The sequence below is a fragment of the Beta vulgaris genome, chromosome 8, assembly GCF_026745355.1.
Source record: "Beta vulgaris subsp. vulgaris cultivar EL10 chromosome 8, EL10.2, whole genome shotgun sequence".
Lineage (NCBI taxonomy): Eukaryota > Viridiplantae > Streptophyta > Magnoliopsida > Caryophyllales > Amaranthaceae > Beta > Beta vulgaris.
The window spans coordinates 59,297,050-59,320,702 of NC_079209.1; the positions used below are offsets into that span (position 1 = coordinate 59,297,050).

At 34.2% G+C, this 23,653-nt stretch overlaps 3 protein-coding genes across 6 annotated transcripts; 2 read left to right on the plus strand and 1 right to left on the minus strand.

The window, feature by feature from the left end:
* Window positions 1-1,666: 1,666 nt before the first annotated feature.
* Window positions 1,667-10,293, plus strand: LOC104902243 (probable plastidic glucose transporter 2). 4 transcript variants are annotated; one of them, XM_048635276.2, is made up of 16 exons: window positions 1,667-1,804; window positions 1,893-1,952; window positions 2,125-2,221; window positions 2,891-3,002; window positions 3,103-3,170; window positions 3,251-3,383; window positions 4,030-4,129; window positions 4,220-4,332; window positions 4,445-4,538; window positions 6,820-6,970; window positions 7,072-7,215; window positions 7,292-7,365; window positions 7,484-7,572; window positions 9,300-9,414; window positions 9,601-9,788; window positions 9,870-10,293. In XM_048635276.2, the coding sequence occupies exons 3-15, from the start codon at window positions 2,149-2,151 to the stop codon at window positions 9,781-9,783; spliced, it is 1,449 nt and encodes a 482-aa protein (XP_048491233.1). In that variant the 5' UTR covers window positions 1,667-1,804; window positions 1,893-1,952; window positions 2,125-2,148; the 3' UTR covers window positions 9,784-9,788; window positions 9,870-10,293. The 4 variants fall into 4 exon arrangements, with proteins under 4 accessions (XP_048491233.1, XP_048491234.1, XP_010688248.1 ...); XM_010689946.4 differs by lacking the exon at window positions 1,893-1,952 and having other exon boundaries at window positions 1,674-1,892; XM_019251457.3 differs by lacking the exon at window positions 1,893-1,952 and having other exon boundaries at window positions 1,674-1,804.
* Window positions 10,294-12,093: 1,800 nt separating this feature from the next.
* On the plus strand, window positions 12,094-15,228 carry LOC104902244 (cyclin-dependent kinase F-1). The gene is made up of 2 exons (XM_010689948.4): window positions 12,094-12,712; window positions 13,771-15,228. Exons 1-2 carry the CDS (start codon window positions 12,212-12,214, stop codon window positions 14,710-14,712), a joined length of 1,443 nt encoding a protein of 480 aa, XP_010688250.1. The 5' UTR covers window positions 12,094-12,211; the 3' UTR covers window positions 14,713-15,228.
* Window positions 15,229-17,359: 2,131 nt separating this feature from the next.
* On the minus strand, window positions 17,360-20,785 carry LOC104902245 (rac-like GTP-binding protein ARAC7). Its single transcript, XM_010689950.4, has 8 exons — window positions 20,263-20,785; window positions 19,762-19,849; window positions 19,552-19,661; window positions 18,983-19,046; window positions 18,799-18,860; window positions 18,652-18,717; window positions 18,461-18,567; window positions 17,360-17,825 (listed from the first exon to the last, which is right to left on the minus strand). Exons 1-8 carry the CDS (start codon window positions 20,359-20,361, stop codon window positions 17,795-17,797), a joined length of 627 nt encoding a protein of 208 aa, XP_010688252.1. The 5' UTR covers window positions 20,362-20,785; the 3' UTR covers window positions 17,360-17,794.
* Window positions 20,786-23,653: the final 2,868 nt, after the last annotated feature.

Genomic DNA, 23,653 nt, shown 5'->3' on the forward strand with positions numbered 1-23,653 from the left:
TTTTAAATTATCAAGGTATAAAAGCTCCTACTTATCTAGGGAAGTGTTGGACTATTTGTGTTTAAATTGTTGGGGTCTTTGAATTGTTAACGAATGTAATGTTGTTTAGCTTTTAAATTATCAACATATAAAAGCTCCTACTTATTATGGAAAATGTTGTGTCTAAATTGTTGGAGTCTAAGAAAGATTGTGATGTTGTTAAAAAGAATTGGTAACAATTGTGGATTTTATCTAGCTTTTAGATTATCAATGTATACAAGCTCCTACTTATTTAGGAAAAGTGTTTGATTATTTATGTCAAAATTATTGGAGTCTCAATAGACCCCAATGCGGTTAAAAAGAATTGTTAACGAATGTGGATATTATTAAAAAGCTCCTACTATATTTTGTCATAGATATTTTGTTCGTCTTCTTAATAGTTTAGGAGTTTGACTTGCAAGTATTTGTAAAGGGATATTGATTATTAGTAACATTAGTTATGCAATTGTCATAGTTCATTAGCCACGTGACACTCTTCTCTAAGGCTTCAATGCAAACATCATTTTTAGTATTTTAAACTAAATTATAATAAGGTATTAATGTCTTATAATTATTATATCCCATTGAGATGACTTATTACACGAGTAGTTATACCTCCAACGTTTTTATGGTGATAATAAGAGATTATTAGAGACTCATTCTCTTACCCCCAATCTCTTGTTGAGAGTTAATTTATTGATTGTATGCCCAAACTGTTGAGAGTGTGTCTTGGGTATAACATGTTACACCATAACTTATTGTGTAACGTGTATAATGACATAAATTTTGACAAGAATGACATGAACTATGCATATAATGACATGAATCTTATGTCATATTGTCACTTATTTTATGTCATTTGAATTCTTTTTACAATAGAAGGGGTGGTTTATGGGTTGACACTATAAATTACAGCATAACAATTGCAACCAAGAATTTGTGAGCTTTTAAGGGTTCATTTTAAATATCATGTAATTATTTATCACATAATGCGTCAATTTTTCCTAAATAGACAAAACGAAAACGACTGGACCATCCCCCGAGATACTGATCACTAGCTACTATCTTTAAAATTCGTACCATTCACATGTTAAAAAAAAAAGACATAATAAAAGGTATATTGTGAGGCTGTTATTCTCCTATAAATTATATATATGCATGTGTGTACATCGATAATGGTATTAGAACAAGTCTCGAAAGATTTTTTAAACCACAAAGGTATCATCTTCTATGATGAGATGGGAGATTCATATCCTCGGCAATAAGAAACCATTATGGTGGACGATAATTTCACTGATCATAGGATAAAATTTGACCATTTTGTAGAATTTGGATTCCAAAGGTCAAGTATCTAGCCTCTAGGTGTGTTTAACAAGTGGATTTTAGGTGGCCTTTGATTTTCACACTTATAATATTATTGTAAGTTAATACTCACACTTTCGTTAACATATGCTTAACTTGGAAATCTAGGAATCATTTGAAAAAATTAGAAACATACTCCATATAATATTCGACTATGTGACCTCAAGTTGATATATTATATTTCCGACCAATAATATTGTCCAACCGTTAATACCTCAAACGCTGGTGTCAAATAGGACCAATATAGGACGGTGTAAGTCTAGATAAAAAAAACAAACTTGCAAATCAATCCAACATACCAATAACCTTAATTCTGAAGTTAGCACAAAACGTTCTTTCCTCTCGTATGAAATTACCCGCTCTCAAGTCTCAACCCAGAAAGGAACTTCGCGTAGCTTCTCTCCTCTTCTTTACTCCCAACTTGGTTGGCAACTAATTACCGCATAATTTCATCGTCTCGTTTTCCAATTGATTTTCTTATTCAATCTTCATTTTTCTTTGATGATTAAAAGGTATCAAACTTCGAATCTATCTCATCTACCTGACGGAATTATTCATTTGAAGCATAAATCGTAAAATTTCGGTGTACTTTGATTTTTCTTAGTAATTTTATTGTTACTTTTTTGAAATTAGAGCTTAATGATCTAAAGTATGCAAAATTTGGAGCTTAATGATTACAAGTGTGGAAAATTTGGAGTTTAATGATCTCAGTTTTGAGAAATTGAGATGATTTTGATTTTGCAGGTTTCTAAAAGAAGCTACGCTGTTATGAACTTTCCGACTTATAAACGCATAAATTCGAGAGAAAATTCGGAAACAATGGACGAGGAAGATAATTCAGGTATTTTCGATCATTTGATGCTCCGAATATTACTTTTATCTTTTATGTTTATTCGTTTAGTGTAAAAATCCTGATTGAAATTTAGAATTTCATGAACTATTCAAGGAGAGTTGGTTGGGGTTGGCCAAATTATGTGTTTTTTTATTAGGTATTTGATTGTATGAATTTGGAAACTGGTGATGAATGTGAGTTATTGAGCATTAGTGTGTTAAATTTATGTAGAAAATGTAATGCGAATAAGGAACAAATTGCATTATTAGGTGAGTGCTTGTTTGGGGCATGCTCGCGACTGAGGGCGATGCGACCTTTTATATAGTGAGTACTGAGTAATTGTTGCTCCAGTAAGTATTGCATAAGCTTGATTTTGGGTCAATCGCGTGGAGATGGGGATTATGTGGTGCTTGTAGTGAGTTGTATTTGCTTTTGTGAGTAACTTATGCTTGTTATGCTATTGTTAGTGCTTGTGAGAACGATTTTCTTAACTTGAAGATGCATCTCTATGTTTCTCTCCCTGTCTTGGTGGAGGTTTTTTAGTTTTCGGGTTGATTTTCAGTGCATTTAATTGTATGATTGTCCATTTTGCATTTGATGATTAAGTTATCAGAGGTAAGTTAGTAGTGAGAGGCCTAATTTGAGCAATAAATAGCTGAGTTTTTGTGCTGTTATTAGGTTTCTTGCAGAATGATACTTGGCAAGAAAGTGGGAAACCTTCGTGGAAGCGATCGTTGCCACATGTACTTGTGGCCACATTAACTGCGTTCTTGTTTGGCTACCATATTGGGTATGTTTTCGAACTTTTTCAGTTTTGTTTGTGTCCTGCATGTTACACTTATGCAAAAGCTAGAACTTGGGATAACACCTTGAATAATGTGTTGTAACAGAGTTGTAAATGAACCACTTGAAAGCATTTCTTTGGATCTTGGTTTCAAAGGCAACACGTTGGCAGAAGGTGATACATGTAAAATAGGAAGTCATGTATTATTTCTGATCTGTACTTTCTGTTTCTAAACTCTATTTGATTTGATGAAGGTCTCGTGGTGAGTACATGCCTTGGGGGTGCCTTTGTTGGATGTGCTTTTAGTGGGTCCATTGCTGATGGTTTTGGACGTCGTAGAGCTTTTCAGCTGTCTGGTCTTCCCATGATATTAGGAGCTGTTATGAGGTAGATTTTTTTTCCCCTCTTTTTGGCTTGTTATTTTCTTTCACTGTTCTAAGGCTGTCTCTGACTTGCAATCTTACTGCACTTAGTAAGTGCTTCTGTTGATAATAGTTGAAGATGCTTGTTTTTTAACCTTTAACGTGCAATTTTCGAAATTTGGAAGTACCAAGCATCTGTACTTCCTTAATTAAAGTGATGTCTTTTGAAACTTCTTCTACAACTTTCCTGGAATTTTCAATGACAATACTTGCAGCTTCTTTTGCAGAGTTTAATAATTTAAGCAAATGTATTGAGCTTTTAGGTAACATTATATGGAATTTTTATCGCGAGGGCCATGTTAATGCATCTTGAATAGCTGTATTTGAATTCCATTCATTTTCGTTCGCTCTTGCAGTCATTATTTTATGCAATAATAAGTGGTGACAAAATACATGAAGGAGATCCATTGATTACTAGTGCAGATACATTACCCTAGACAATCCATGTAAAATTATACAGAAGTTGGTTTCCATTCTTCCCATGTATGGCCTTGTTACGAAGCAAGCAAGGTTTTTGCTAGCTACTAGCTAGTAATTTCGGTCGTCTGAGTTCTAAGAAATTAGAGAATTAATGAGACCATGTTCAGCTGACCAGCGAAATCTTTCTTCAGTGCAATGGCGAAAACATTGCAGGGCATGCTATTGGGAAGGTTGATAGTTGGGTTCGGAATGGGTTTGGGTTCCTCAGTTGCTGCTCTCTATGTGGCAGAGGTATGCATTCTGATCTGTATCTATATTGTGGTCCATGGTTGTCTTTTCCTAATTGGTGATAGGAATCTATCTTTTTTTATGGGTAAATAGATTTCTCCAGCTTTTGTAAGAGGTACCTATGGAAGCTTCATTCAGATTGCAACATGTCTTGGTCTCATGGCAGCTCTAGTTGTTGGAATTCCTTCGAAAGATATTATGGAGTGGTAATAAGATTTCTTACACTTCACATGCCACCTCCCCCAATAGGATTTTCCTGAATGTCGTTTGAGTGCTTGATTAATGGGCATTTTTGTATATCTCACCTTCAATATTCAGGTGGCGCATGTGTTTTTGGCTGTCCACCATTCCAGCTGCTACACTTGCTCTTGGAATGATATTCTGTGCTGAGAGTCCAATTTGGCTGTACAAGGTTTGCTTCATCTATCCATCTTCGAAAATATTGATCTTTGAGTACCTATAAATATGTCTATGCAATATATCCATGCCTGGATGAGTAAGATCTGATTCCTCAAGTGGTAAAGCATCTAGATGTTGATCTTTTGTGTTCTGCCAATTTGGTTTTCAAGTTGCACCATTCTTTATGTTGCTGCAAAAATCTGGAAAAGCCTTGTCTAATGGTCAATTGCTTCAACCTGCTTAGTGTCTTTAATTGATTTTTTTTCCTTCTCTTCCTTCATACTCCGAGCGAAGTACTTTGCTATAAAAATAACTGTCAAAGGTGCTCATGTGATCCCTCTGCTTCTTGTCGTCAGTCCAGAGTTACCTGGAACGTGGCATGCTGTTGCTTGATATGAACGATCATTAGATGTACCATACAGCGTACACCCGGGGTTTTGTGGTGGTGGGTGATGGAGGGCAACTGAATAATAATACCATGCCAGTCCAATTACTCAAAAGGTTTCATTATTGTGATGCTAATCTTCCTGATTAAATCCTCCATCCCAAAATAAAGTGCCTAATCGGCTTTGGCATTTTATAAGAGTAGTTTCGGAATCTAAATAAATAATTTGAATTTAATGGAAGATTGGAAGAAAAGTCTCTATAAAAACGTTAGGATAGAGAGATAAACGGTTTAGAGAGATAAATGATTTAGAGAGGGAGAGAAAAGGATTTAACAATATTTATGCAATTGAATTTTACATAAAAAAGTAAGGATTTTGTGGGATGTCTTAGAGTAATACTTGCAGTTTTCCTTCTAAGGCTGTTCTGGAATCATCAGGCCACTATTTAAATGTAGTAACTTCAATATTTGAACTTCCTCATGATGGCTTTAACTCAGAATTCTTAAGAGAGACTGCATTTGTATGAAAGATTTATAAAAGCGACATTTCAATTTCTTACAGTTTACCGTAAACTGTAAGAAATTGAAATATCGCTTTTATAAATCTTTCATACAAATGCAGTCTCTCTTAAGAATTCTGAGTTAAAGCCATCATGAGGAAGTTCAAATATTAGATGTGGGCCATGTGGCTTGTCGTTTAGAGGAAAAGACAGTAGTAACGAACTGTATGTTGGACAGAGGTATAAATCACAAGTTACTGGTATACTATTCATTTTTGCAATTTGCATGTGACTGATTCTCGACACTAGCTATTAATGAAAACCATGTGTTTTTTTTCTATCCCCCTAAGCTTTCTTTTCCCATCCTCTCCTTTTTTTTAACTTACACACTCCTTTTATCCCCAATTTCAATGGATATAGTTTCGTCCCCATCTTAGTAAGGTACTAAGGTTTGTATTTTAGTTTTGTTTGCAAGTGGATAATATTGACCACAAATACGGTTTTGAGACAAAACAATTTGCTTAGTGCAATGCTTAGCGGATCTTAATGAATGTGCTCTTCAATTGTCCTTGTTATCTTAATTTATTTGGTGAGGACAGCCTATATCATATTTTCCTTTTTCTAGCAAGGATACAACAACATATAATGAATCCGTCACCCACTTATTTGACCAATGGCCTTTTTCATGGGGACACAAACACCCCCTAGTACTGCAATTATCACAACAAATACTTCCAACAATATCGAGAGCATCATGGAAACTAGAAACTATCTTCTTCCTTAGATGGGTTGAGATACAACTTCCTTTTCACATCGACTTGGAACAAGCTTTGCCCTGGGGATTGGGTGAAGACCGAATGTTGGCTCTTGATCTGGATGTAGTAGACGCTACTTCCACTTGTTGAACTAGAAGTACACACATCTTTGAATTTGGGGCTTTCATCTCCTGATTTTACACTTGGGACCCAAACACTTTCTGGAAGAAGTTCCTTCACCAAGCTTTTCTATCTTGCACCTCTTAATCATTGAACACTTCTTTATTGCCTAGATTTATAGAATTTTGGGAGGGGGACAGGGTGACCTTATCTGAACCTGATTCTTGCACTGGCTGCTTGGTTTCCTTTTGGCAGATAAAGAAACCTTACCACCAATAGGGATCTTGATCATCTCTTAAATAGCCTTGTTCCATAAGTTATAGATATTGCTCTTCTTTTTTGGACATGGTTGATTGATTAAGCATTGAGCAGCTATCTTCTAAGGGAATTGTGTTCTCTGTAGTTGGAACATCTACTTGCAGTTCCATATCTTATTTGTGGTTATCTTTCAAGGATTAGGCTTGATGTTGATTGCCTGTTCATTTAAACAATTTAGTTGATTATTGCTTACACCTTTTACTCCTCATCACTTAGCAAGGAAGAAGCTCAGAGGCTGAGGCTGAATTTGAGAAATTGCTGGGAGGGTCGCATGTCCATTCTGCAATGATGGAATTGGAAAAATCTGATAGAGGAGACAGTGAGGGGGTGAAGCTGTTGGATTTGCTCTCCGGCCGACATTCAAGAGGTAGGTTCAGCACCACTCTGGTGCCGATGCGCTCTCAGTGGTTTGCTTACAAAAGTTTCATTATTGCCAGAGAAGCTTGTATTCACTTATTCCTTTTGCAGTTGTTTTTATTGGATCAACCCTATATGCTTTGCAGCAGCTATCTGGTATAAATGCTGTTTTTTATTTCTCATCAACCGTATTTAAAAGTGTTGGTATACCATCAAACCGTACGAACGTGTTTATAGGAATCTCCAATTTAGCAGGTGATATTCTTTTTTAGCTAGCTTTCATGTGTGTGTTAGTTCAACTTTATTGGTCTCTTACTGACAATGTCTTCAGGCTCCATTATTGCAATGACGTTAATGGACAAGGTGGGAAGAAAACTGCTGCTTCTCTGGAGTTTTTTGGGCATGGTAATTTCCATTGAGCATTTCATTTTTCAACGTTCTTTCCCCCCTTTCCCATCCCCATCATCCACCACCCTCTTTAAGCCCTTTGTCCCCATGAAAGCCTGATCTGCTACATGTACAGGCTGTATCAATGGGTCTGCAAGTTGCAGGAGCAAGTACTTATATGCCAAAGGCAGTAGCATTTTACTTATCTGTCGGTGGCGTGTTATTGTGAGTATTCTTCACTGTCAACTCTTATCTGCATGGCTCTTCAAATTGATCCTTAACATCATTCTGCACTTCTGTGCTTATTTTTAAACAACTCTCTACTATGTAGTTGTGTTTTACTTTTAGCCATCCTAGAATATCCCTGATAATGGTATAATTAAAGTTGCAACCTCCTCAATAAAAGAAAGCTGGCTGAAGTTGGGGATTGTAATAGAACAGATGAAGATCAATGAAAGAAAGATTGCAAGGAAAAAGTACAAAATTTTGGTAACAGATAGTCCATGCAGTTTAACTGACAGCACTGGACTAGAGAAGGGACTTGTTGTATATTGAATGATTCCTGCAGTCAACATCTTTCTGATCATGCACTCATTTTGATCTTTTTCAATTTGGCAGTAATGATAAGGTCTCACACTATCATCAGTGTGACACCCCTTGGTGTCTTTCTAATCTGATTCTTTATTACTTATCGAAAACAAAGGTCTCACACTAACCTGGTCACTACCTGTTTTAAGGACAATGAAGGGCTCTTGACCTCCGCAGGGTGGAAACCCCACTTGCTTGTTGAACACTTGTGTGAGCTGTTGACTTGAAGGGTGCTATGCAAGTATGAAGGAGCTTCTCGTTCAATGTTGATGGCGTGCTCCTCTCCTTTGCCATCTAGCTGGTTCAGTTCAACCATAATCCTACCTCCTTCCTTCTGTAATGTTCTCAGCGTGGTTTTAAGGGATATATTGGTCATACCCAGAACTGAGTCACCTTGGAGTTTAACCGTTACACCTCCCACTTGAAATTCTGTGTTCTGCTACTTCCAGTTGGTGGTCACAGGGTCAAGTTTTCCAGCCAATGTACACCTACTATCACATTTTTACCTGTTAAAGTTGCAGTTATACCCCCTTGCACTCTCCAAACCTCGCACTGCCTTGCCATTACCATCTGACACCTCAAACCACAATGCCGGTCCATCGGGATTCCTAATTGCTTCACAATATCTAGGGGTATGACATTATGATTCACTTCCCGGATCAATCATTACTAGGTCCTCCCATTCGCCACCATCTTCATGGTATTTGGGTGGTTAACCTGACCACCATATCAAGGGAGATATCTGTTGACATCAAATTTAGGTATCTTCTTATCCAGGCTCACAAGGGTTTTCTTTCCAGCTCTCTCGCTTCTTCTCCTCGAGCTAACAAAGTGTTGTGCTCCCATCTGCATCAGTGATTGCCGATTCTCTATTGTCCGTCACGCTCTTAAAACATAATCCCTTTCCTTCTCTCTCTTCTGTTGCTTTTAGACAACCTTCCAATCTCACCTAGTTTTTTTTAGCTATGGGGATTTCTGAGGAAAGCTTGTTGGATTAGTCTAAAAGAACTGGGGATTGTAATGTTTGGAAATCTGAGAGAAAAACTTCTTTGGTTGAATTTAGCCGAAATGAGCTTGGGGTTTATACTTTATACGGTTTGGGCCAAGGCCGGTGGGGTTAGGGCGGGGTTGATTGCAAGTGAACTAAGATCAAAAAGTGTTTGGTGTTCAGTCCTTTCTGATTGTATATAGATGTTTTATCATTATGTTTTCATCATGTCTCCATACTTTGTTCTATACCAGCAAGGACTGGAGTTTAGGCACAATGACACAAAGCTTTAGAAATGTTCACTGTATTTGACTCACTAAATAAAATTTTGCAATTGATCAGAGATAACATGCCTGAGTTTGCTCAACTTATGCAGATATGTTTTTACATTTGCTGTTGGTGCTGGACCTGTTCCTGGACTGCTCCTCCCTGAAATATTTCCAAGCCGGATTAGAGCAAAAGCAATAGCTTTCTGTATGTCAGTCCATTGGGTAGGGGTTCTGAAAATTTTCTGTTTCTTTAGAAATAATGTATGCCATCCATGTTTTGGACCCCCCCTTATCCAAGCCGAGCAAGGGTAACAGCCTCTTTAGAGGCATTGGGTTAATGCTAATGTGGATGTTGCTGCCAATTTCTGTGGTGTTTAGCTTAGGTTAACTTCTTTGACATTCTTACAGGTCTTTAACTTCTTAGTGGGCTTGTTGTTCCTGCGTCTACTTGAGAAACTTGGACCGCAGTTCCTTTATACTGCCTTCAGCAGTTTCTGCTTAATAGCAGTTGTCTTCGTTAAGAAGAACGTGATAGAGACCAAAGGAAGAACACTGCAGGAGATTGAGATTGCTCTTCTTCCTGATGAATAGAGCAGGTTTTTTTCTGTCTTTAATTTTTTTTGGTGCTCAGAATATAATCATGTTTTTAGTTATATTTACGTGGCTATTTTCTTAAGGTGTTCTTACAACGATAGCAGTTGTAGCAAATCTTGGCACTTCCATACCGAAGATTTAAGAATCAAGCTAGTGTAAGCCACACATGAGACGGGAAGATGAGTAGTAGGAAGGAGGCTGCTTTCAAAAATTACTGTTCATTTCCATCTGGTTTCTAGGATCTTAAGCTTAGGTATAGTAGGCAGCAGTTGTAAGCGGAACATGTAGTATACGATATGAGCTGTGGCCTGTGGTTATACAAGCTAGTGCTTGTATTTGCATATATGAGCTAAATAGCTAATATTCTTTTGTATTTACAGATATTACAGTCTATGTTTTGTATATTTGGCAGGGGGAGATGGATGGGTGGTTATCACCATTCACCATTCACCATTCACCTGTAACCTTGAATATGAACTTGAAAGTTAAAACTTGGGATTTTAGTGATGTTTGATGCTGTTTTATTCTGGAATTAGCCAACAAGAACAATATGATAAACCATACCAAATGATATTGGTACTAGCAAAACGTTGTTTTGGTGTTTATAGTGTCGAAACTAATCTGATTTATTTTGTCAATAGTTGTCTGAAGTCTCAACAGGCATAACTGTTAGGATAGATTTAGGATCTAGAATATCTATCTAGAAGTATCTACCTAGACATGTCTATCGAGAAGTGTTTAGTTCGAGATAATATTTGTTAGTGTATATTTAGTTTAGGATATGTTTTTTTAGTTCTACTTAAATTAGGTTTTATATGGTGTATTATAAATATTCCCTTTGGGTTAATAATAATTTGGACCTCTCTTCCTCAAATCTATTTTGTCAACGGATCAGTTTGCTCCATTTAGCCCTGCTGTAAAAAGTGCTGGTATCACATGGATACTGTAGAGTTTTTCGCCACTTTGTTGTCAATGTTAAAAGTGTTCTTTTAATCCTTTCTTGTAATCGTATATATTGTCTTTCTTTTGTGAAAAAAAAGTTTTTGTATTAAATTTGGACTAAAATCACAAGGAGAGCATGAACTTTGAGGTTCAAATTGAGTAGACTTTGTGTGTGGATTTTCAATTTTGTTTTGGTTGTAACAAATAACAATGACATTAATAAAGGAAGCAGATACTTGATTGATAAAACCATGTTGAAATAGTAATACCAATTTTTTTGGACAATTAGAGAAACAAAGTAATCAATAAAGAATAGTAATTTCAATTCAGATTATACACTTAAAGCGGAAGCTAAATTTATTGAATGCAATTAGTAGAAAATGTGAAAAATTATAGTAGCTTAAAGTAAATTGAGAGAGTTGACTAGAAAAATAATGTCATTCGATTTAATTTTTAACTTTCTTACTGTTTCGACTCAAACTTACTCTGTTCATCAATCTAAGGTAGGATCGAATTTTGACGAGAAGTTTATGTTTCGTTAGTCTTTAGCCTGTACATTAATTTATTTGTTATATTTCAAAGTGTAAATCATCAAATGATGATAGCCTCGTTTGGCACTAGTGTTTTAGGTAGCGGGTAGCGGTTGGACAAGATCGAAACGCCACTTAAGAAAATTGTGAGTGTTTCGTAGGGTAGTGGTTGTAGTAGCGGGTAGCGGTTGGAGTAGATTATGGGTAGACATGTAGTGGTTGATAAACGTTACTATAGGTAATGTTTTGAGATTTATAGGTAGTAGTGATCTAGCAAATATACACTATATAACTAATATTAACCAATGTTTTTAATTTCTTTTTTTCTATTATTATTATTAATTGCCTTATTTATGACATTTTTTTATTTTTTATTTACAATAGCGGGGATGTGATTTCAATACTAATTTTTAAGATAAGATATAACTGATATTTTACAATTTTTTATACTCGTCATTCTACAAGCATTTTCGTTAAAATATTGAAAGTTGAATATTATCTTATATATATATATATATATATATAAGTGAGTTCATATGAGAATGCATACTTATATGAGAAATGAGAAAGAATTTTACTCGCTACACTTTGACTTTCACGCTTGTCGATGGACTACTTTGACTACTAATATCTTTAATTATTTATTAGAGTAAAGTATAAATTTCTGATTTCCTGAAAATATACATTGAGACAAATCCGACAACATATTACATTATAATATTTGATTTTATCTAATAGTAAATAATGCTTGGTCAAATCTCATTCATGAATAGTGGAATTTTCAAAGTGTAGCGAGTAATTCGAAATGGAGGAGGTATATAGAGAAGTATAAAAAAACAAAAACTAATGAGAAGTTAAGAACCCAATCACATCTCCTCTTCTCACTTTCTCAGTCTTCTTTTCCCCTTGTCTTCTCCATCATCGTATTCATCACTCCTCCCAAAAAAATAAAAATGGATTCACCAACATCTTCAAAAAGCTGGAGCATCTATGGAAGAAAAGAAATCACCGCAAAATACGAAATCCAAGAAAGAATCGGTTCAGGTACATACTCAGATGTTTACCGTGCACAACGAAGATCAGATGGTTATACTGTCGCCTTAAAAGAGATCCATGATTATCAAAGTTCTTTTCGTGAGATTGAAGCTCTTCAAACTCTTCAAAATTGCCCTAATGTCGTCGTTTTACACGAGTTTTTCTGGAGAGAAGATGAAGATGCTGTGCTTGTTTTGGAGTATTTAAAGACTGATTTAGCTTCTTTGATAATGGAAGCTAAGAAGAAGAATAATAACAACAACGATTTTCTCTCTCCTCCTCAGATTAAGCGATGGATTGTCCAGATTTTACATGGACTTGATGCTTGTCATCGGAATTCTATTGTTCATCGTGATCTTAAGCCTTCTAATCTCTTGATTTCGGAGGATGGTGTACTCAAATTAGCTGATTTCGGCCAGGTATAATTCGTTCTTTTGTTCCGTGTTTCGATCGGTTTATGAGATTTTGGTGGCATAAGGTTTGGATGAGCTTAATTAGAATATGTTATGTGATGTTAGTGAATATCTAGTTTTGATTGTTGATGGTAATGTTGAATATGAACTATAATTTGCATATAACTAGTTTGATTTTTTATTCTTTTACCATAACAAGAGAGTCGAGTATTTTCAAATAACACCTTATAAATACTCTTATTTAATAACCATCTATGGTCAATTTTACATGGAATATTCTTTTTTTTTTTTTTCATGAAATCTGTCAATTGGTGGTAATATAAAACAAAAAGTTTCTTATAATGATTTAGGCTATATTTGGCAACACTGGGTGAAATACAGGTGAAGCTGATAAGTTGGTTGAAATTTTTTGGATAGCAGAAACTCATAAGCTAGCTGATTGCATAACCTGTTTGGTAAAATTATTTATGACGGTAGCTGAAATATTTTTTTAAGCTAAAAGGAATATAAAAAAAAATTTAGCACCTGACCTCATTTGTTATATTTTACTCCAACTCAATTTCAGTCAAATTTTGGACTTAAATTTTATTTAAGTTCTTCCAACAAACACCACTAATCATGTACGGTGACTTAACATCTAATTAAGCTCTTTATCATTTAAGTCACCTGAAATATTTTCCTAAACAGAGCCTTAATAATAGGGAAATGTTATAGGTAGCTCTTAGAGCTAATAAGCATTAAATACATTTACTCATATAATATTATTTGAAGAATTAATGATACAATCACACGTCACTTGATATAACCTAATGCTTGTTTATTGCTTAGTGTTTCCATTTTGAACTTCTTATAGTTAGTCCTAAAGAGAGTTTTAATAAGAAGTGTGTATAATGTGGTTATTTTGAAAAATTCGACTCTTAAGGTGGTTAAAATCAAATAATCCTAAAGAGTTTTCAGTTTTATGTGACTTTAAAACCTAAATATGTGCTGATGATTCTTAACTATTTGCTTCACATTATCTTGGATTGTAACATGAAGCTGCTACTCATAACTGTTGCTTTCAGGCAAGGATTCTCCTGGAGCCAGGGTTTGTTGCATCTGTGGAGGACTTGCAACACGACGAGCAAAGTATTACTACTCAAGGTCAGTCATCTACACAACAGCCTGAAGTTATCATCAATGACTTGAGTGAACAGGCTTGTGTAAATCAAGAGCAAGTTGAACTAAGCAAAGAAGAATTTTTTAGAGACTTAGTTGAGCGAAAGGCTAAAGCTGCTGCTACTGCGGATGACACAGATAAGGATTCGAATGTCCCTGATGGAGATACTTCGTGTCTTGCTACTTGCACTATGAGTGAGGTAGAAGATGATCTCCTCAAGGGTTCATATACATATGAACCCGATGAAGGTGGGGAGGACAACTATGGTCCTCTAACTTCATGTGTTGGAACTCGCTGGTTTAGAGCTCCTGAGTTGCTCTATGGTTCAACCAACTATGGAGTGGAGGTTGATCTCTGGTCATTAGGGTGCATTTTCTACGAGCTTTTCAGCTTAGAGCCCCTCTTTCCTGGAACCTCAGATATTGATCAGCTCAGTAGAATTTTTAATGTCTTGGGCAACCTAACGGAAGAAAACTTCCCTGGCTGTTCGAACCTCCCTGATTATAATATGATATCGTTTAGTAACATTGAGAAACCCATTGGATTAGAATCACGCTTGCCAAACCGTTCACCTGATGAAATCCTTATAGTTCAGAAGCTCCTGTGCTTCGATCCTGCAAGTAGAGCTACTGCAATGGAGCTGTTACACGACAAGTACCTCACGGAGGATCCTTTGCCGGCTCCAATTTCTGAGCTGAGAGTTCCATTGTCCAGATGTTCCCCTGATGAGGATTCTCCTGGGAATTGGTACGATTACAGGGAAACAGGTTCAGACTCAGATTTTGATGAGTATGGTAGTGTGAATGTGACAAAAACCGAAACTGGCTTCTCAGTTCGCTTTGACTGAGAAGAATGTCAGATCACAGGACCATGTATCAGTCGATACATGCTCTTCAATTTTGATTTCTTTAGTGGCTACTGGTTACCTGAATGATTCTTTGGAATGCCATAGCCGAAGTTGTTGAGGTGTTATGCTGGCTATAGGCATTGTAGCCTGTGGAGCATGTTATCTTCTTAGTTGAGAGACAATGGCCAGTTTTCATGAATGCATTCTTATATGCTTTTACTCTGCTCACTCGTGTGCTCTAAACTATTTTGACCTCTACCATTTTATTCTTAAGTTGATGCACAATAAAGTAAAACAAAAGTGCAGCCTGAAACTTACAAGTTGTATTTGGCAAAGAGATAAACTTTAGGTCATGGAATCTAAACCCGGGGGTTCCTTAATCCTTTCCCTCGGGGTTTGATCTGCTAACTGGTAGAGATCGGAGATACATTAGTCTTGAAGGATCTTTCTTTGTACCATGTATTTTTTCAAAAAACAAACAATGATATCTCGAAATTATATGTTTTTAAGTTCTCACATGTATAGTGTAACTTCATGTATAAGTCTTTTCCAAGTTTTTTTCATAGATAAATTTACTCTAATGTTTGTGACCTTTTCGGTGATAAAATATAGTTTTGTGACAAACATGGTAAGATAATTTCTTGTAAAAAAATCAACTTTTGTGAAATTGGCATATGAGAAAGTCATTCAATTTCATTTCTTTCAGTTCACACTCTGCTTACTCGAGACTCGAGAGAGAGATAAAAACATACGAGGAAAAACAAAAATCATCAAGAGCACAAATCAATATTTTTTTAGTTAACTCCTTTTTCATCTTACATGACCCAATAGTCCAATACCTATAGAGCTATTTTCAAAAAAAAAAAAAAATGACCCAATAACTATAACTACAAGAGTATGGCATGATCAAAGTCTTGATCATTTAGGATAGTGCTACAGCCTACAAAGATCCTATCAATATCAACTCACTCACGTTTAGCCTAAAGAAAATTGAGTTAATTGAATATGTACTTTTATGTTATAGGTACAACAACTCGTATGGGTTGCCATCTTTCATAGTGCTCCTCAGAGGCCCAACTCTATCCAATACTATCTCGTCAACCTCTTACCTCCCTAGTCCCTCCCTCCTTGCTTATTTGAACTCGGGGCATTGCTTTGGAATTCGGAGTGTGCGCTACTACTAACCTACATCTAAGGACGTCTTGAAAATTTTAAGGCCCTCTGCTAATTATAAATATGGGACTTGAATATAAAAATTTATGCATAGGTTTTGAGTTTGTAAATAATGTATTCAACAAAATATATCATTGCTATCTCCTCCAAAAAAAAATATATTATTGCTAAACTAATTTTGACAAAATAAAGCTCGAGTTTGAAAGATATGGTAGCTAAAAAAAACATTGAATTTAAGATTTTTAAGCCCTCTAAAAAGCAGGGTTGTGTTGTTAGCTTTGCACGCCCTATTAGACGGCCCCGCCTACCCCCTCTTCTTCTATTTGATATGTTATTATGTCTCTCCAGAATTCCTAGTGCAGAATTATCAAGACAAGCCAATCTTTGTTAGTTCCAACTCCCAGATTACAGTCTGCCTAATGATCTCTCACTTGTCACTTTTTGTACAGTACTACGCCTTACTAGTATATGATATATTTACAGGGAAAAGAACTTTCAGCATGTGAAGGTAACAAGAAATAAATGAGAAATATGCATATAGATAGTATTAGTCAACAATAACAATATGGCATTGAATGCTCAAACTGATCATCAGCAGTTTCTATGCCTTTGCCATGAGATGGATTTTCATAACTCACATAATATGCCCTATCATGCTCTATAAGTTTGGGAGACCACATTGTCCCCATTACATATGGTATTAAATGGTACCAAATTTCAATAACTTTAGAAAGGACTATGCCTCTTTAACAATGGTCAAAACTGAGAAAGATTGGGTTAAAGGCACAACATTTATTTCACTGGTTGCTGTAAACTGGTGAATACAAGGACCTTAGGCAATAACAGTATAGCACCAACCAGACATCCCGAGCTGCTCGTGCCATATCTGGTCGACTGTGGTGTTGGTCGAAAAAAAAAAACATCGAATGTTGGGCTCGTGCCAATTTTTCAAAAGAGAGGCTCATGCAGAACAGGAGAGAAATTAGGAAAACGGTGACTTTACGAGAGAAATGAGGAAAAAACGGTAACTTCACATGTGGTAACCACGCATCACCATATACCCACTAAAAACCTCATTGCTACTCAACACGAAGAATAGAGGAAGAGTAAAAGATAAAATAGACTATTCATATTCTTTTGAAGCAAACTTTGAATTTCTACTATAAACTCCAACAATAAAGTTATATATTTCCATCGTTGAACATATCAAATAAAAATGTTCATCAATTGGAGGGCCAACTTATAGTATTAATCTTGAGATCCGTTCTATTACTTTAACAAATAAAGACATTGCCAAATTTTGATATTTAAAGTCACTCTCAAAACCCTCTTGTTGCCTTAAGAGTCAGCAAGCTTTTTGTAGACTATGAACAATGAAAGTGACGCACATTGCACAAATTTTAAAATACCTTTAGGAAATGATGTCAATGCAAAGAAAAGATTGATTTACTTTAAGGTTTCAATTTTGAATATCTTTACATAACAAACCATTTTGAAATAATTGCTCCTTGATATAAGATTATAACAACAGTAAAGCTTTAAGAACACAGATGTTCAGAATCTGGTTATCACAAAATGCAAAGAAGTTGCTCTTACAAAACAACTAAGAAACTAAACAAGAGTTAAAAAGACCGGTAAGCGACGAGAGAATGAACAATTCCCTCAAAATGCTTTTAAACTTAGCTTATAATTCCTTAAGCCATAACACATTACATACATTTGATAATTTGATTGTGCGAAATTCAAACCCACAAACCGAATTACTAGTAGAGTGCACATACGACAGTCGACACACCAGCTGCTTTAGTCTCGGAAATCAAGCTCCTTAAATTTTTGGTTACAGTAAAATGGCAATGCTTGTACAAAAAAAGTAGGAATGGGCTTCCTCTTCCTAGCTAAACACCATCAACTAGGCAGCACAACCTCCACACATGATGCCCCTGCATTTCCAACAACACAAAGATATCTATAAATGTCATGCTATTTATGGCACCTTTGACTCACAGATGATAATTGACAATAATGTTCTTCTTTGACACTTGATTGCTGTCATAAACTCATTACAACTAAACCCTTATAGATAATTAGGTAGTACATCGGTTTCTTTATCAAGTTATTGCATTTTTCAGTTTAAATTAGAAATCTGACCATAATTTTTTTACTAATTTAGATTTAAAAAAATCTTATAATACGTAATTAGAGATACTGATGGTCATAAATTTGTATTGGAAACCACAAAAAAACAACTACAACAACCATTAGGAAGAAACGAAGGGAGTGATTTGCGACCTAAACAAAATTTGCTTAACACCTAATTTCATCTAAGCGGTCACAGTGTTTTGATGTGTGATTCTCAAACAAGCAATCCAGAAGTTATATTTCAAAGTAAGACTTTGTTCCTCACCTAAACAGCCTTGAATCAAAGTTATTAGCCCTTAAACGAGCTTGTTTTGCCCAACACAGTGAATCTTTGTTTTGAAAAGTTAATTTATCAAATTGGCCAGAATTCATACAACTGGTTAATGTGATTCACAAGCACAAAATAAGAACTAAAAGCATCTCATAAAATACTTACACAAATGAACAACCAGACTTTCTGCACTTTTTCTTCCGAGGAACTTCTTTCCTCCTTGGAGGTTGAAGAACAACTTTAATAGCGGTATCGAATACAGCTTTGACATTCTAAACAAGCAAAACATGAATATGGTTAAACTCCAATAAATTGATAATATGTTTGCTATCAACCCACGAACGAGTGTAATCTACCTGCTGAGTTTTAGAACTGCACTCTATATAAGCTGCAGCACCAATTTGCTTCCGCAACTCTTCTCCCTGAATAATTCCATGAATATTAACCGTATACTCCAAAAGAAAGGGAGATAAATAGGTAATGTATAGGGGAATACAACATACTTGAGCAGGAGTAATGAGATTTGATCCAGTAGGATCAGCATACCCTCTTTCTTCCCTAAGATCTGGAAAATAATACACATCAAACTACAACTTCAATCTTCTATTACAAAAAAATTCAAAAGATAAAAGCAGAAGCACTTGATTTCTTGCAAATGCATTAGTTTGAATAAGGTCATGTCTTTACCTAGTTTTGTTCCAACAAGTACAATTGGAACATTGGGTGCAAATCGACGAAGTTCAGGCATCCACTGCAAGATTTCAAAATAGTGCATACTCATTAGTAATAAGCATCATAGCAAAGAGCAATTCATATATGACATAGAGAAAATGTACAGCAAATTAAGTGGCATTTTCCTAACAAAACTTATATTACAAGTCGTCGAAATGATGGAATTGGCAGTCTATAAGGCAGTAAGCAGTCTTAAATTTTTAGTAGACAATCACTGATTTGAGATATGTTTTGCTCGGATGATCTAGGAGATTAACTAGGCAGCTTTTATCTTTTTAATCAATTAAGGATAAACATTCCTTAAATCATGATTTTTAGGTGCATAAACATTAAACTTCCAATTAGATGCACACAATAAAGTGGACAATGTAGGTTCAGCTTTCAGTCAAAAGAGAAAAAATCCCAACTTTTGACAATCATGATATAAATTAGTAGTGATATGGCAAACAGAAAAGAAACACTCATGAACCAAACATTACCAAAAGACAAATTTGCCAAATTACATCAGAAAATCAGTAGTATACCTTCTTAAGAACATTTTCATAACTTGCCCTGCTGATCAAAGAAAAAGCTAACACAAATATGTCTGCACCTCTATAACTTAATGGCCTTAACCTGCTATAATCTTCCTGACCTGATTTTTCAACCAAGATTGCAGAAAATTTAACCAATTTCAGTAAAAATTTGAAATAAACAAGTAAAATTTGATACTATAAATTTACACAGTAATGTACCAGCAGTATCCCAGAGTCCCAAATTGACAATACTTCCATCAACAGCCACATTAGCACTAAAATTATCAAATACAGTAGGTATGTAATCCTGCCACAGCAAAAGGCAAAAAAAAAAAAAAAATTAATTAGAGTAGCTTTTAAGGTAACAAATCAAGGTGATCATATAACTTAAATGTATCAAAAAATAATCATTTTAGATTTTTTTATAACGATTTTCCAACATACATTTCAACCCTCAAAGTTGACAAAAACAATAAAAATACAGAAAAAATAAGCATCTTTTATTAAAAAAAAAAAAAAAAATGGGTTTTGCTAAGAATTTGAAACTAAAACATAGATATAACTTACTTTAACACTTAATGCAAACTATGAAATTCATGAAGAATGAATACCCAGAAATAAAAATGACAAGATAATAGCTTAAATTAAAGCTACAATAGCAAAAAAAAAAAATGGCAGAAAAATGAGGAAATTTTATTGTACTTTTCTAAGAAAACTTACAGTAGGAAATTTGTTACTAGTGTAACAAATTAACATACAAGTCTTTCCAACAGCTCCATCTCCAACAGTGACACATTTAATAAACTTTGAAGCACTCATTTTTTGTTTCTGGGTGCAGCAATTAATAACAAGGTAGAAGTTTTTTTTCAACAGTAGCTTTCTTTTTTATACAGAAACACTATAAATGAGAAACACCCAGAAGTTTGAGTACTAAAGAAGCATGAAATGTGATATAAAGTTTTGATTTTTAGTACTTTTTTAAATAAATTTTTGTTTGAAAAGAGTGAAAAAGAAGAAAAGAACTGTTTTTGGGTGTGGTAAGAAGATGAGGCAGAGGAAAGAAACCCTCTTTTGTGTGATTTTTGTTTTGTTGTTTTCAAATGAAGAAATTTATATATAGTATAAAATGTGAAGAGAGGTGCAATGCAAGTAGTCAAAGGGTATTTAGTAGTTCTTCGTTCATTGCAATTTGCAACACACTTTTCATCCCTCTCAATAAATTTCAAAATCCAAACAAAAATAAGTAATTGTTTTTTGAATGAGAGAATTGAGGTAAAATATAAGTATTTCATAAAAAAGAGTGTATAGAGTGGGGGTGGCTAGGTAAAGGTCCCACTTTCTAAAACGGCACATTGTCTATCCTTCTCACGGTTGGGAGTTGGGATACAACTGTTTCTACTTTCCATTTCAATTTTCCTTTGGTATGGGAGAAGGTCATATAGGCTTCTTTCTCAAGCATTAGTACTTGCTTGGAACTTGGAAGCCTTCGATCATCTGTTTTGATTTTTGATACTATTTTTTTTTTTTATTAGGAAAGATAATTGGTGTTTGAAAATCAATCTATGCTAGGCTAGTAACATGCAGGGCACACCAGTTCAGAAGTTGGATACAAGGCTAAACAGTCTAGAATTAAATGCCCAACATATTATTGGGATGAGGATTCGAACCCTGGGCAATGCCCTGCAGGGTAGTACTCCACTAAGCTACCACCTCTCTCTCTGACTTTTGATACTAACTTTGATTATCTTTTGTAGTTTATATTTAAGAAAAATTATAGTTATGTGAGATCTTGTTAGATTTGTCTCAATGTATATTTTCATAATATCATTTGTTTTGTAGTTTTTGCTTATTGATAGATATATAAAGGTTTAAAATAGTGCATTGGCATGTGTGATCAAGATAAACGGGTCAACTAAAAAAAGGGAAGTAGCATTACAAACACGTTTTGTTTATTTTATTTTCAATCCTTATCGAAAAATATATGTTGACTTTAGTTCAGATAAGGTCTAATATTAAGTTCAACATAAAATAAGGTCTGACACTCTCACAAAATCGTTCATATGAGTTTAGTTAAAGTCTAATAAGGACTAATAAGTTCAGATGAGTTTTGATAAATTTATATTAGTTCAGATAATTAAAAATAAGTTGGATAGAACACGCAAATATGTCATACAAGTTTTATGGGATGGGATCCCCTCGAGTTGTTCTACAGAGTAAGTGTTCTGTTGTATGGAGGGTTCGGATTTCTTTTTTTTGTTTGTTAAGATGTTGTAATCTTAAGATGAGAATTTGAGAAAAAGAACAAATATAATGTTCCAAGTTTTATACTTGTTTTTTTTAAAGAGAGTGTCTAGTTACTAAAAAGGTGACTTTCTCTCTCTTTTTTTTTACTTAATTCGTAACAGGTGAAAAATGAAAACCTTATTCAAAATAAAATCAAAATACTATGATTCTTCTTTGTATTTCTCACATTTCTCTTATCCATTTTTACCCTTCCATCTCATTGTTCTTTTTTCCATTTAGTATGGAATCAAATAAAGAAAAATTAATCTTAAATTCTATAGACCTTTGAAAATGGAAATTGTTTTTCGTTCAATCAAACAAACGAAGTATTCATCTACTTATTTTGTACTTTTGGACAATTCACATACTAGATATGAATATATGACCATATGGAACCATCATTTTACTCTCATATTCATCCATTCCATCATATTTGTTTTTCGTTAAGTTTTACCAACCAAAAAGAAAAAAATTAACCAAAACTCAATTGCATAAACTAATAGGGCCAGAGGGAGCACTTTATATCTAATGATTTTTTTTTCAAAAAAATAATTCAATTTGTAGTAATTATTAAACAAAAAAAAATACTATTCTATATTAAATTTAAACCCATGTAGACACGAACCACTAGCCTAATTTAAATCGAATCATGATTTCTACAAAGTTTCTCATTCTAAGATAAACATAAGACACGTTTCTCGATTTTTAAACAGCCACCCACCTCTTTATATGTTGTATAAAGTTTCAAATTTTGTACCATATTTGTGTGTATGAATACGAATATCTTGTTAATTTATTAGCATGTACTGTAGAGAATTGTTTGGTATATATGTTAATATTGTTTTTAAATTTTTAATTTTCCAACTCAATATATAAGTTGCATAATTAATTAAAATTACTCTTACACTAGCAATGCTAATCTGGAAAATATCTGTAAAAATCTCGAGGTAGTCTTCTAGGTTCCAAAACTTAATATTATTATTTGCTACATTTTATTGTATGGTTATCAAAATATATTTTTAAAACTTAATATCACTTATTTGGTTTAAATAAAAATGATAAAATATTAAAATTATAAATCTACACATCGAAACGAATTTTACAAGATCACACATGACTATACTAGCAATTTACGCACGCGATGCGTGCCTTATTTTTTCAAAAAACAAATTCTATTTTTTTTGGCATTAGCAAGGGTAAAATTTGATCCATAATCCCAAAATTGTAACCGGAAAGTATAAACTAATTTCAGTTTTTTTCTTGTCTAACTTCTAAATTCTGTTTTCACACATTAATATTTAAAATTTCCATCATTTTAAATTTTGTTCTTTTCTAAATTTTAACACTTTGAGCATCAATTATATTTGAAATGAAATTTTAAACTTTTCATACACAATTTGATATTGTAATTTTTTTTTTAGAAAAACAAAAATCATTACTTTTTGCCAATTAATGTAGTTTTTTTTTTCTGAAAATGGATTTTTGCAAAAGTTGTTCGCAAAAAGTTTGATATTGTTTTGTTTTTCAAAATTTATTTCTGAACATGGATTTTTTGCAAAAGTTTTGGGCAAAATTTTAACATTGGCATTTTTTAAGAAAAAATTAAATTTATTATATATGAAAATGAATTAAATTTAAGTTTAACTATATAAAAGCCCTTTTGAACTCATTGCTATCGTCTCCATTTTTTTAACTACATAACAGTCCACTAAGTTGCTATTGTTTATCTCTATTATATAAGCCAAGGGGGGAACTATGGTTTCCCCTTTTAAAAAGTCATTTTTGTCCTTAGCTAAATATATAATTGGATATTCAAATCTTATACAGT

Excerpts from the sequence above, each read along its gene's own strand:
- LOC104902243 (XM_019251457.3), top strand. The coding sequence starts at position 1,727 with ATGAAATTACCCGCTCTCAAGTCTCAACCCAGAAAGGAACTTCGCGTA. Across the intron at positions 3,003-3,102 it reads TTGTTTGGCTACCATATTGG|AGTTGTAAATGAACCACTTG; the intron begins GTATGTTTTCGA and ends GTGTTGTAACAG. Across the intron at positions 4,333-4,444 it reads TCGAAAGATATTATGGAGTG|GTGGCGCATGTGTTTTTGGC; the intron begins GTAATAAGATTT and ends TTCAATATTCAG.
- LOC104902244 (XM_010689948.4), top strand. The coding sequence starts at position 12,212 with ATGGATTCACCAACATCTTCAAAAAGCTGGAGCATCTATGGAAGAAAA. Across the intron at positions 12,713-13,770 it reads AATTAGCTGATTTCGGCCAG|GCAAGGATTCTCCTGGAGCC; the intron begins GTATAATTCGTT and ends TGTTGCTTTCAG.
- LOC104902245 (XM_010689950.4), bottom strand. The coding sequence starts at position 20,361 with ATGAGTGCTTCAAAGTTTATTAAATGTGTCACTGTTGGAGATGGAGCT. Across the intron at positions 18,861-18,982 it reads ACTTGTTGGAACAAAACTAG|ATCTTAGGGAAGAAAGAGGG; the intron begins GTAAAGACATGA and ends ATTATTTTCCAG. Across the intron at positions 18,718-18,798 it reads ATCTCATTACTCCTGCTCAA|GGAGAAGAGTTGCGGAAGCA; the intron begins GTATGTTGTATT and ends GGAATTATTCAG.